The 13703-nt window shown below is 45.6% G+C and overlaps 1 protein-coding gene across 1 annotated transcript; it reads left to right on the forward strand.

Annotated features, from left to right (window-relative positions):
* Nucleotides 1-642: 642 nt before the first annotated feature.
* taf1c (TATA-box binding protein associated factor, RNA polymerase I subunit C) lies at nt 643-13032 on the forward strand. Its single transcript, XM_085793658.1, has 15 exons — nt 643-1095; nt 1674-1785; nt 2037-2086; nt 2363-2458; nt 2770-2837; nt 2931-3169; nt 3922-4050; nt 4145-4262; nt 4369-4440; nt 5101-5236; nt 6587-6715; nt 6925-7123; nt 7220-7357; nt 10857-12241; nt 12592-13032. Exons 1-15 carry the CDS (start codon nt 976-978, stop codon nt 12814-12816), a joined length of 3216 nt encoding a protein of 1071 aa, XP_085649784.1. The 5' UTR covers nt 643-975; the 3' UTR covers nt 12817-13032.
* Nucleotides 13033-13703: the final 671 nt, after the last annotated feature.

The following is a 13703-nucleotide window of genomic DNA, read 5'->3' on the forward strand; positions in this document are numbered from 1 at the left end:
TGTTTGTTTTGTTGTGTTTGTTAGTTTTTTTTCCAATACAAAATGTGATTGTTGGCTTTGGAACCATTGGAGTTTATTAAAGACTGTCAATATATTTGTATAATTATTAGTCTGGGGGCGTTGTTTTGGTAGGAAACGGATCCAGGGCGAGAGAGACAGGCCTTTCCGTCAAAATAAAAGCACCGAGCTAATAAAATGCGGTAAAACTCTTTAATTTAAGGAATATAATTTACAAGAAAGTCCCCGAGCCATTATAACATTTTGCTTTTATTGTATTGCAAGTTAATGTTTATTTTATAAGCTTTATGTTGGTGAACACTTTTATTTTGGTTATTTTTTTAATTTGGTGATTTCGGTATCCACTGCAGACAGGAACCAGAATGCAGACCATAGACGAAATTTCGCTTGTCTGAAGAGCCGCCCACTTTTCAAAATAAAAGCCCAACAACAGCAGCGCTTTATGGGTTTGTTTTTCGTTGTATTGTTGCGTACTTGCTCATTATATTTGTATTGCAACTACGTTTTTTTACAAGTCATCTCATAATATGATTGAAAAAAATATCAAGGGAGTTTCCACTCTTGAACAAAATCAGACCGGAAGTCGGTGTGTTGTTGTTGTTGCCGGGTACTCACGAGAGGAAGCTTGACTGCGGTCTTCTCGTGCTGCCTGCACGTGTTCGGCTGGCTGAGGATTTGGGACACTTTTACCGCTAGTGTGTGTGTTGGACAGAACCGACAGGTCCCTCCAAGGCGGACAGCCTCGAGTCGGTGCTGTGGACCGCGTGTCACGGTGACTAGAGGAGGACAGCGGTGTTTCTCCGTCCTGACCGGGAGCAGCGGCGGCCGTGCTAACGTTAGCCGAGCCAAGGAACAACATGTTCAGACTTGTCCCCTGACACCGAGGGTGGGAGAACAACAGTACACGCTCATTAAACCCGACAGCTACCGTACTTTAATGTGTTGATAGCAAACAAAATGGACTACGAGTTCCCACGGCAGGTTTTCCCTTGTTTCTACAACTGCGGACCACCGGACGCTACTGCGGGGCAGAGCTCCGGTGGTAACTGGGGCAGTTACGGCCGAGTCCGACCTCAGGTGGGTCCACCATCCATACAGTACTCACTGGTTACTGTGATGCAAATTGTAATCCTGCCTATTACTACTAGAAAAAAAAATCATTTTATATAAATTAACCACTATCATTTACCATTATAAATACATGCTTAACTAATGGTTGATATTTAAAAATATAAGGTTGTTTGCTTGATGGTCAGTCAAGATACTAACTGGGTTATCATTGGGTTGTATTATTTTTATTAGGTAATTTATAATGGGCTTCCAACGCAGCAAACATCTTTTCAAAATAAAGGTGTAAAGTTTTTTGATGCATTTAAGTGTAAAAGTCTGAAATCAAGTATAACTCTATGTAACTGGTTGTTTGGTTCTTAAACAGGAATTATTACTAGTGTTAATGTTATATCGAATTTGAATTGTGTTGAAATGTCAACATTAAAAAGATTTTAAAAATGTAAAATGAAAGCGTGTCTGCTGAAGGATATTTTGCTGTTCTTTGTTTTGATAGTGACCTGTGTCATACAGTAGGTCTGGATTTCAGCAGTTAGAAGAGATGTGTGTATCTGTTTTGTGATATTTTCTCTCTGTTGTGGTTTCAGAGCAGCTCTGGTCCTCTCTCCAGCTGGACGTTCACACCCAGCCATCAGGTCAGAGGGGAGACGTGGCGTCACACTGAGCCTGTCCCACTTCCCCTCCTGTCACCTAAACGCTGTGAGTCCAGACTGACAGCATGTATTACACAGGGAGGTGGTCCAGCACTCCTTGTTGACTCCATACACATGTTGTTCAAAGGCTACTGAACTGTCTTTGTTATCCAAAACATATTGGCTGCAATATATGCACCAAATGACATTTTTGTTGGACACATTATCTTTCTGCCTTTTTTGTTCGTGTGAAAATGTTTTACAATGTCATTATTTTGTCATTAATGTAGTGTGTAAATTGCTTTAAAACCTTCCCAGCATGTCCCTGGTCTTCAGAGCTTCCAGATCCAATTGACTTCACAGAACATGTGAGTACAGCATTTGGACGCTTGCATGTTTCTGAACCAGTTTTACAGTGAACCTGTTCTCTGCAGTCATTTATGTCTGATTGTTGTATTCATGTCACTGCATGCCAGTCTCCTCACCGAGACAGTAAAGTTTCTATACATAAAGTTTCTAGACATATGTCATTTCAGTATAGTTCCTAGCAACACACTAGATTCATAATGAACAGAGTCAGTGTGAGCTCAGTCACACAGTGTGTTTTTGACTGTGATGTATTTCCTGTTTTGTTTTGTATTTAGATTCAGAACTTCTTCATGGATCATGGCCAGGACGCCTTTGGGTGCATGAGTGAAATTCTAGGTGAAAATTTCTGCTTTAAACAAGGATTGAAAAAGGTGAGTGTCAAAATAACAGGCTTATAAAAGAAGTCAATTGTTTCATTAATAGTGTAATGTTTCTATTGCAAAGAGATGATCTTTAGATGTCAGTAGTTGAAAAACAATCAGCTAACCTGTTTCATCAGTAATGGTGCTCTGCTATTTAACAGGCAGTGATTGATAAATCACTGATAGATCATTTACATCTTAATTTAATTTATTTGAGATAACTAAAAGGTAAAAAAACACAAAAGACTCCACTCTGCGGTGTAAATCTGCGTTCATTGTTTTTCCTCTCATCATAATCTGTATGTGTCTTTGTTTTGTAGAGGAACCGAGGGAGTGCAGTCAGCATGTCGAAGATGAAAAACTATCTTGAAATGCTGAAGCTAAAAACGTGAGTGAACCTGTGTGTGTGTGTGCAAAAGATTTGAAATCAAATATAAGTCTCCTCTTATCTGATTGATGTTCCTGCTTCATTTGTTTTCAGATGTTATCAGACATATTCCTCCACAACACTGGACAAGTACAATCTCCTTCTATCAGACGTGGTGCAGTCTGTGCCCCTTCAGCTGTTGAGCTCTCTGTTGTATGAGGAGCTGACTGAGCAGAGAGACCGTCGCCTCTTCTCTGAAGCAACCACAGGTGGCGCCCTGGACTTTGTCCCCTTCTCAGAAAGCAGCGGCGGCTGCCTCCTCTACCCCAGCAGCCAGGCACTGGACCGTCTCAGTATCCTGCCTAATACTTAAAAAAAATGTTAACAGAGACAAACAATATAAGACCCGTGTGGTGATGACAAGAATTAAAGACAAACATACAAGACAATACAGAGGGTTAGGGTTAGGGTTAGTGAGTTGGGTAGCTCCAGATAAACAAACTTTTTTTCCGACCAGCTGATGCATTGTAAATTTTTACTTTAGATGGTAGTCTTGAACTGGTGTATTATTTTGAGTCGGGACTTCTTGTAGACAGCGAAAATACGCTGATTAATGGTCCCTCATTGACAACAGTGTACTGTCTGTGTCTAGGTGCAGCGTGATGCGTCAGTGTTTTCTCAGTGGGGGGCAGAGACCTTTCTACTGCATCTAGTGTACTTAATGGGCATTTGTTGCTCATACAACCATACTTCAAAAAAGCTGAACTATCCCTTTAAAGACAATACCGGGCTGTGATGAATCAGGGCCAGGCAGTGTTACAGTGCAACTACTACTACTACTACTAACAAAGACAATAATAATAATAGTAACAAAAGTAATATTGATGGGCATAGCGAGTAATAGAAATAACACAGTGTGATGAGAGGTTTCATGTGTGAGAGAGGAGAAAACAAGCAAGAAAAGAGATAGGAATAATAATATTTAAACAAACAAATGAGAAGAAAAAAGAGAGGGAGAAGGAAATGAAAGAAAAAGAATACAAAGAAAGTTGGAGGTTGGGAATGGGATCAGACTTGCTGTCTGCTCCTTGACGCAGTACCCCAGACTTCCACAGGATGGCGCTGCAGCACCACAGAGGGAGTCCCCCCGTCCTGAGCGGCAGCAGCAGCCCTTTGAGCTTCCAGCTGAAAGGCCCCGTCAGACAGATCAGCTCGGCCTCCCTGCTCCACTACTGTAAGAATGTGGAACCAGGGCGAACATGGCGAGCAGCCGGACGAGCTCCGAGTCCGCGCCGGCCAGACTCTTCATCCTAGCTCTTTTGTTGCAGGTTGCGTTGCCGTGCGCTCGGACCACCTGTGCGGCGTTTGGAGGTTCAGTGAAACGGACGAACCTCGCGCGCTGCAGGTCATCAGCACCAAGGAGGTGGCCACCTGCGTCGGTGTCAGGTCAGTGATCGTCAGGGAGCAGCCAGGACATGCTCTGAAAACAACAACAGCCTGAAGAAGAGGTGTAAAGTGATGTGTCCCGCTGCTTGTCCTCCTGTCCCGTCAGTCCTCATGTTCTAGGTGAAGTCCTGGTGGCGAGTGAGAGCGGAATAGTGAACCTGTGGACTGTTGGCAAAGGGTGAGGACAACCAAGACAGGTTCTGTCTGTTGACGTTCAGGTCTGTCCAGGTCATGATGAGTCAAGCCGACATTAAAGGGATAGTTCACCTTTTTTGAAGTGGGGTTGTATGAGCTACAAATGCCCATTAAAGGGACAACGAGGAGTTTGGTTATATAAAAGTCTCACGTTAATGTGGATGAATCTCCGCTACCCACACTTGTTAATGGGCCCATTTTCGATAAATATATCGTTTTGTCTCTATCGTTATTTTGTTATTATTAGTGGTGGCGGAAATGCTGGTCGAGCCGACCAGCATTTCCTTACTTTCGGTTTCGTGGTGAGTCATGAGAATAACGCAGCTGAATCGCCGTTTATGGTCGGAACTACGACAGTATCTGATCGTCTTCAAACCTCTGACTTTAATTATTGATGAATGAAAACATGAGTCCGTCTTGTGCCGGTCAAAGAATTTCACGGTGCGCGGAGGCTCATAAATGTAGTGTGAAAACGCTTCGCTTTTCCAAAACTCCTCGTTGTCCCATTAAGTACACTAGATGCAAGGGGAGCAGAGACCTTTCTACTGCATGTAGTGAACTTAATGGGGAATTTGTAGCTCATACAGCCCCACTTCAAAAAAAAAGTGAACTATCCCTTTAAAGTGATGCTCCACTCTGGCAGGATGCAGAAGGTTCGGGAGGAAGACAGCAACCTGTACTTCAATGCCAAGTCGTCATGGCGATGGTGCGAGTTCTCCGCCCATCCGAGGGTGATGCTCTACGCTGACAGGACTGGAGTGGAGCTCACAGACATCAGGGTGAGATGATGGCACATTGTCAGTTGTCAGCTCTTTTTGACAGTCTGGGCTGAAATTCATATCACGGTATAAATTCCTTCGCGGTAACGGTATATGTCGCGGTATAGAGGGATTATTTGGTTGTCGTGGTTACCTTGAAGTTTACTCCATGGTTTACTCCATGGTTACGTAGTGTGTGTTTTATACATAGACTGTAGGTTTTATAACGGCAAAAAAAACCGTCAGGATGGAGGATCGAGTTTGTGCCGCGGCAACGGTAACTCAGCCACGGGACAAGCCACGGACACTCACAGCATGGTGTCGGTCATCAGTAAAAACAACAATGTGCATCCCTAACGTTACCTACAGCTATTTAACAGACAATCACGATCAGGAAAACACTCTTACACGATTACAAAACTTAGTGGCTGTGAGGACTGAGGTGCTGCCTGGTCAGAGACAAGGGAAGAGGACGGACATGTCTGAAGTCTGGGTCATTGTGAATAAGGAGAATAACTGTACCTGCGTGGCTGAATATGTAATTTAAAATAATATAACGTTAATTAATCTTAGCTTGCTTTCCATTACTTATTTAGTCACTGTTGTTAATGTAGTAAACATTTCACAACTCACTGGCTGCAGTTATACAGCTGTGCCTGTGGGCATATCCAGCTTTATCACCATTCAAACCAACGTGTCTAACACATTATATGGGCTCTATGCACAGCTCCACCACTTCCTGAATTTAAGGCAGGTCCTTCATTTCCTGTCTTACATTATTGGACACACTGATTAATCCAGGTGTGTCTGAGTAGTCACAATGGTCAGACACACCTGGATTAATCAGTTTGTCCCATAATGTAAGACAGGAAATGAAGGACCTGTCTTAAATTCAGGAAGTGGTGGAGCTGTGCATAGAGCCCATTGCTCTGTATTATTTTCTCTTTCATTTGCCTTGAAAGGGGTGCGAGTTGACGGTATTCTGTAAAACTTGCGAGTTGTGTTATTTTTATCAACACAATAGTGCAACTAACAGCACAATAAGACATGATCGCGGCTCTTTCTGCTCTCTTTCCGCAGGCGACATGCGCAGTAGAACGTCAGTGACGTAGACTGATAATCCCTCTATAAATTTAAGTGTAAAAATGATGTGTTTCTGAATGGGTTTTGTAGTCCCTTAGTAAAGCTAACTTGATTTTTTTTTTAAAGAGAGAAAAAAAGCAATAAGAAACATCAGCTGCCGCATATGTGGAAAAAAATCCTGCAATAAACCGACCACACACCTTATTCTACAATCCTCCCCATCCCTTTCCTTGTTTTCTCTCCGTCTTCTTAACGCTGCACCCTGCCTGCTGTCCTCCTCTGCTCTAGACAAGTCCTGTCGGGGGTCACACCCTGTTCCGGATCAGCAACACCTCAGAGTGTCGCAGTGGAGAGAGACTGATCCTGACCAGATACCTGGGAGACGCCCACCCCTTCCACCATCTCGTCAACACCCAGGTACGCTGATCTCCTAACTTACCATTACCACTGTTGTGAGGTCAGACACACATGGATTAATCAGTTGGTCCAATAATGTAAGACAGGAATAAAGGAGCTGGACAATTTTGATTGATTTTATATCCGCGAATAATCAATTATCAAAATAAGATAATTGGGACAGCCCTAATTGGTATTGATAATTCTCTCTCTCTCCCTCTCTCTCTCAGTACTCTGCCTACATCATGGACGAGCGTTTCCCATGTGTGCCAATGCTCAAGTGTGATCACATGATGGAGTCCCCACCTCTGTTTAGTTGTGTTCTTCCTGGCTCCACCTCCGCTGGCGCAGCACCGGGCGGGGCTAGAACCACCAAGGTCCTGTTGGGCTCCCAGAGTTCTCAGGAAATCCACCTGCTGCAGTACTCAGGTCAGATAAGACGGGCTCAGTTTAGAACCGGTGGCCGTGTGGAGCATGCATGATCCCCACTAACCGTCCCTGTCAATCTCCCACTGTGTCGATCAGGAGGCAGATCAGAGGCCTGCTGTAGTCGAGGGCCTGTTCAGGCTCTGCTCAGACCCAGGGACAGTCTGAAACACCTTCCTGTCCAGATCCCTCACCGCCTGGACACAGCCATCAACAGACTCTCCTCTTCTGCTGCAGGTATGGACAGACCAGGGACAGGTCCCGTGTCTAAGGGTGTGTTCAGACCTGCCTCTTTTGGAGCAGTTGTTCAGAAACAGGGAGGGAACACCAAAGATCGGTTTGTCAATTTATTTAAAGCAGAAGTAAGCGATCCGGTCATTTTGGCTAACTTCCTGTCAGCAGATGGAGTTAGCAGCCCCCGCCCTCGTCCCTACGTCACCACATTCACGCGCATCCCTTGGCTGCACACACAGAGAGGACCGCCCCTTTATGCCGTTCTCTCTCCTCATTGGATAAAGGTTGTAGGATACAAGGAAAGTTTTCTCCTCAGCTTACAGCAGAGCAGAGTGACTGACAGACCCGTGTTTCAGACCAAACACTTTTTGTGTAAGTGATTGCTGTCGGAAGATATAACTATTTAAGACTTACATTAACACAAATATTTCGCTTACTTCTGCTTTAAGAAATGCGACAGTACATATTTGGACATTTATAATGTAAATATGGATGAGATTATAGCCATATGGCTAATTTCCATCTCTTGTCCCATTGATATGTGTTAGGTAAAAACAAGACAAAGAATCAGAAGGCCAATAAGAGAAGGAGAGAGAACAACAACAAAACAAAACAAAACAGAGAAGCACAACAACACAGACTATGAGTTGGGTTGGTCACATGTTACACAGCTGTCACACTCAGATGCAGGATAAAACCAGCTGGCTGAGGTCACCAAGTAGGGGAGGTCCCAGCTCACTTCCATTCCAGCCCTGGAGCGGTTCCTTTGCACTGAGGTCGTACTCGACTCAGCAACCAACACAACCGGCCCAAAGAAACAAACTAGCCACACACACGCTGCTGATGTTCCATGGTTGTTGTTTTTCCTGGGCAAAACTCCTCCTCCTTCTGGGTAGGACTTCTGACCAATGAGAGAGCAGGCAGTTCGCATGGTATTTGTTTACAACTTACCGCTTGGGACTGTTACCATGTGAACACAAATGACTCAAAAGAAAAATGCAACAATTGTATTGGAACAAAGCGAATGAGCCACATGTCTGAATACACCCTCAGTGCTTAAACTAATAATACTCATGTTTTTATTGAACACATGACTCATTCACTGTTATGGTGGAATTAGTATTTGATCCCTTTGACTCAATAACTGCTACATTTGGCAGCAACATTTCTGCAACAGCTTCTTGCAGAAATGATCTAAGGAAACATTGTAGATTAAGTAACAGTTAGCATGAGGGACATTCACTGACCATCAACCACTGCAGTAGAGAATGCACAGGCTCTGACTTCTGTCCTAATACTGCTGGCAACAAAACCCAGCTGGATTAGTGACGAGCTTGTTAGCTAACAAGATCCAACATGTGAACCATCTAAGGATTTGTTGGAGGGTTTTGGACCAAGTATTACTTTTAAAGGTACTTGTATGATGTAGCAGCAGAGTCACTGCTGGCTGCATGATACTTAAAGGGATAGTTCAACAACCTATTGCCATATTCCCTATAGTCTTGGGAGTAGGCGTGGTGAATGTGCAGGTCACAACTTGTTCACCAGAGCGTTTTGGAGTTGTTGGATTGTGTATTTGATGAATACGATGCGTCTCTGTTGCGGTAGCTGAGCAGCTCACGTCTCTGCCCCACCAATCAGAAAGCAATCACCAAACAGCTTGCACCGACAATTAAAGGTAATGAACCCTTCTGCTATGACTATATGGATTATGGCAATGGTCAAATTTGCCAAAATGTTGAGCTATCCCTTTAACAGAGGAGTTTTCTCATCACCTGTTGCTCTTTAAATTTAAATGGCGCAAACAGGTTCTATGGAGGGTGTTTGGAGCTGCAGTGTTGCCAAATGAGTGCCACGTTTAGACACATTGGATTCATACCTGGTTCGTGATGGGACCATGTATAGATATCTGGAAAAAGGAGGTTTTTATACGCACATCATGCTGTAGGCTATTGAGGTGCAGGGCAATAAAAAGTAACGTAGAAAAAGAGAGGATTGCCCGCACACTCTTGCAGGAGGTCACAGTGATTTATTCAAAATAATAAATCACTGTGACCTCCTGCAAGAGTGTGCGGGCAATCCTCTCTTTTTTTACCATGTATAGATACCAACTATGAGCTCAGGGCTCCACTTCACCCAGGCCACAGTCATTACAGCTAGTAGCAGAATGATGAAGGAAGAGGAGGAATAATTTGACACAAGCAGAGCGAGAAGGAAGAGGGAAGTCATTACTAACTGGTAATGAAAATAACTGATGTGTGAACACCACAAACACCAACATCCAGAAATAAGGCAACACACTAAATGACAATAAAGCAGAAGTAAACACTCTGTTCAGATATGACGGCTTATGGACTTTGTATTTGAAGAAGTTACAGGAAGTGTTAGTTGAAACATGCATGGCAAAAACAAACATGGTTTACAGGAGTAACTGTAAAGACCTGTTACCCTCTGCTGCATCCCAGGTGGAGGTCTTGTGCTTTGTGAGAGACCAAATATGAAAAACATTAAAGGCCCAGTACGGAGCTTTTAACTGGATACGCAAAAGTCTCTGGTTTGTGCTGATGTGTCTCTGTTACCTACAACAGCAGATGAGCCCATCAGTGTGAAGATACGCTAGTAGTCTAATTCTATACCTCTGGGAGGCATGGTCGGGTCGGACCACTGACGAAACGATAAAAATAGATACATTACTACGCACGCTGCAGATAGCTGCTAAAAAAAAAAAAAAAAGTCCTGTCTTCTTTCCAACGTTACCGAATCAAATCTACACGCGCCAGCCAGACAAACGTCTTCACGACAGTGGGAAATGCAGTCTTCATTCCGGCAAAACACCACCGCTTTCGTCCACAGGGGCCGCCAAAATCAACACTAAACGAAAAGTCTGTACGGGGGCTTTAAAGGACAATTCCGGGAAAATTAAACTTGGAGCTGTATTTTAGTTCTAAAAGAATGAATCTGAAGATTTCCTTTTTAATGTCTCCTGTTTTGCAGTAGTTGTGTCTGTCCCTGCATCACCACAGGAGTGATGAATGGGAACAGACAGATTTTATGCTGTTTAGGCTGTTTACATCTCTGACACGCAGATGGCTTCAAACATATACTGACTTCAAGTTCTCACAAGACTCCGTGAGACTTTGTGTTACAGCTCTGTTTACAAACATGTCGGCTTTCTTGAAGTAAACAAACCCATCTTCTCCCATTGTACACTGCCATGGTGATGCAAGGACAGGCAGAATTACTACAGAACAGGAGCAATTAAAAAGAAAATCTTCAGAATCCTTCTTTTAGACCTGCAATATTAGCAAACTACTGCCCCAGGTTGAATTTTCCCTGGAATTATCCTTTAACCTTCACTATAAGTTTTCATTTTATAAACACAGCACAGTCTTGATCTTCTGACTTTGTTTTAGCTCCAGCTGTTTTAATATACATCCTCAATTTTGTACATGGACCACAAACTGTGACTAGATGTTGACCTAGTCTTGTGGTTTGTTTTCAGGTCTGACTTGTTTTCAGATGAGAGGAGCAAACGAAGCAGGAGGAGAGGAGTGTGTGTGTGTCCTGCAGCTGACAGAGGCAGGAGATGTTTTCTACCAGATCCTGGAGCCGGGGCAGTCGGACGACGGCGACGCACCCCGACCTTCAGCCGCAGAGGAGCTGCCGCCGCCTCAACTCGCAGCCAGAAGCCTGCTGACGCCGACTGAGGCCACAGCAGCAGAGCAGCTGGTACCAGACTCTCAGCTGGATGCAGAGGACACGTGGAGCGACGACGGCATCGTAGGGCCGACTCAGCATGTGGGCGTACCCAGGTTTGTGGCCGAAACCCCAGAAAGGGAACAACCGGCGGAGACGACGTACTCTGACGACTCAGATTCAGATTCAGAAAGGAAAGGTCGGAGGCTGCAGCAGTCGGGTCTGCAGGTCATCGTCAACGATGAACCGGAGCTGGATCACACCAGTGAACTGGACGCAGGAGAGCAAGGCAGAGAGGCGGAGAGAGGTGAAGATGCTGCTGCTGAAGAACCCAGCAGTGTGGAGGACGCTCCGGTGCAGCTCAGCGATGGCGCTCTCATCACCTGGAAGCATTGGCTCCAGAAACTGATGCAAAAAAGTAGCAGTAAGAAGCCCCGCCCACGCCGTTTGAAGCACTTAACCATCAGCACCAAAGGCTTTCTTCACCCGCCTGGCGGTGATGCCACAGATCCGACAGAAGAGGAGCGCGTGCAAAGCTTGAGGCGAGATCTGAGAGCGTGCATGTCCCACCGCTCGCTGCTGGTGGACAGCACCGCCTCCGCCTCTCTGAGGTCTCCGGACGTGGAGGCTTTGCCGAACCAGGTGGACACGGACGCCTGGAGAGACGGGCTCAGCCAGCGCCTGACCCAGTCGTGGCAGGGCGAGGCGCGGTGGCGGGCGTGGTGGGACGAGGAGCTGGGGCTCAACCGGGAGGAGAAGGTGCAGGCTTTGAAGAGGAAGAGGAGGAGGGAGAAGCAGGCCAAGAGAGCGTCGGGCCGCGGCGTGGAGCTGGCCGGCAGCTTCACCTCCTCCGTCAGCAACCTGTCCGAACTGGACAGCTTCTCGGACTCGGCCGGCTGGTCCTCGGCGGCCGACCAGGGCTGGTCCGACACCGAGGGATCGGGGCCGCTGTCCAGGCTGAGGAGCTTCTTGGAGGTGGAGATGCCAAGAGCCACAACACCCCCCGCTTTGGAGGAGGACACCCAAGCGTCCACAGTAACGGCCACACCTCAGAGTGTGAGTAACAGACAAGACGACCGGCCCGCCCCCCCCCACAGCAGCAGCAGCTTCCTCTCTCTGCCCAGGACACCTGCCAGTCAGAGGGGGCAGAAAAACCCTGAGGGCCCCCCCTGCTCTGTGTCTGCTTCTCAGGTAAGAGGAAGGTGATGCGTTCACTGACAGTCATACAAACAGTACTACACACAGGCCGTGGTAGTTGTTGGTAGTAGCAGTTAACATCGGGGGGGGGGGGGGGGTTGGTGTTGGCATTTCTGTAGTTGACTGACAGAGGAGGCATCTGATCAGTCAATCCAATGATGTAAAAATACATATTAAAATATTAAAGGAGAGAAATGATTGACTGAAAGGGTTAGGGTTAGTAAGCACCTTTTTAGAAGCACTGTGTGAACCGTCACCTCCTTCATGTAAAGATGTTGTCACACAATCTGTCCTTAATGAATGTCACCATTCTCTTTATGGATCTGTTTCTGCTCTGTTTCCAGGATGAGCCCTTGCGTGAGGAGAACAACCCAGCTCCCCCCTCCTCCTCTCAGCACCACAGCTCTCAGTCCGCCCCCCTCAGGACTCTGCGGGTGGATTTGTCCCAGGACTCCCTGGGCTGGGCTGGTTTCTCCCAGTCTCAGTCCGTCTCCCAGAGCTCACAGGGTCGACTGGGATCGTCACAGGTGTCTCAGACAAAGAAGAAGAGATCTCGCATGGGATTTTAATTCATTGTTTGGTCTGTCCGTCACTCAGGGGGGGTACACCGTTTGGATTGCCCGTTGCCGGACCATCATCATGGATTTAAATTGGTGTTATTTACCAGGATTGTAATTATAACGGTTGAACCTTTAAACTGGATCTAATGGAGGATTAAATGACTGAAGGCCCCAAAAGACTTGTCACTGTCCCAGTGATCCCTGAGGAAGAACTGGGTCTGAAGACTGACCGGAGACCAGTTGGGTAGGTCAGTGGAACTTATTTGAAATCTTTGAGTGATGGTTGTTTACTAGTGTGTGTGTCTGTGTGTGTGTGCGTGTGCCGCCAGAGGCTGATGAATGGATGATTTTCAGAGGTTGTTCACATGGCAGATTCTTTGACTTTCTGTTTTCCTGGTTCAATAATTCCATCACTGTCTGGAGATGAGTTTACATGATGAAGTAATTAAAGGTGTCGAGGAGAAGAACAGACCGGATGTGTGCGCAGGCTGAGTGGAGGAATCAGCTGTTCTCCAGGTGCTGTTTATAACTACATTGTCTTGGATAAAAGCATTAGCAATGATACATGTGAAACAATGTGTTGACCAGCCCCACAGAACAGCATGGAGCAGCAGGTGTCTGCTCAGTGACACACACTCAGTCTGGGTCATGTTGAACCTTCGTCTCTGGCAGTACAACTTGTCTCATTATATCACTGTTGTTGTCAACTTGAATGTAGATTACACCTCAGTCACTGTGATCAGTTGTTTTCATGAAAACATTTTCATACACTGTATTCAATTTTTTTAATAAAACCCAGTGAGACTCTGCTCCTCACTGAAAGACACTAACACATCTGTATCTCATTTCCCCTCTCCTCCCAGTCATTTGCTTTAAACAGGTCATTTGAGCCACTG

The sequence above is a fragment of the Trachurus japonicus genome, chromosome 12, assembly GCF_045865225.1.
Source record: "Trachurus japonicus isolate A0001 chromosome 12, Traja_1.0".
Lineage (NCBI taxonomy): Eukaryota > Metazoa > Chordata > Actinopteri > Carangiformes > Carangidae > Trachurus > Trachurus japonicus.

What these genes read in the sequence shown, in the direction of transcription:
- taf1c (XM_085793658.1), top strand. Translation starts at nt 976, where the DNA reads ATGGACTACGAGTTCCCACGGCAGGTTTTCCCTTGTTTCTACAACTGC. An exon ending in CAATTGACTTCACAGAACAT is followed by an intron (nt 2,087 to 2,362) that starts GTGAGTACAGCA and finishes TTTTGTATTTAG; the next exon opens with ATTCAGAACTTCTTCATGGA. An exon ending in TGGAGCTCACAGACATCAGG is followed by an intron (nt 5,237 to 6,586) that starts GTGAGATGATGG and finishes CCTCTGCTCTAG; the next exon opens with ACAAGTCCTGTCGGGGGTCA.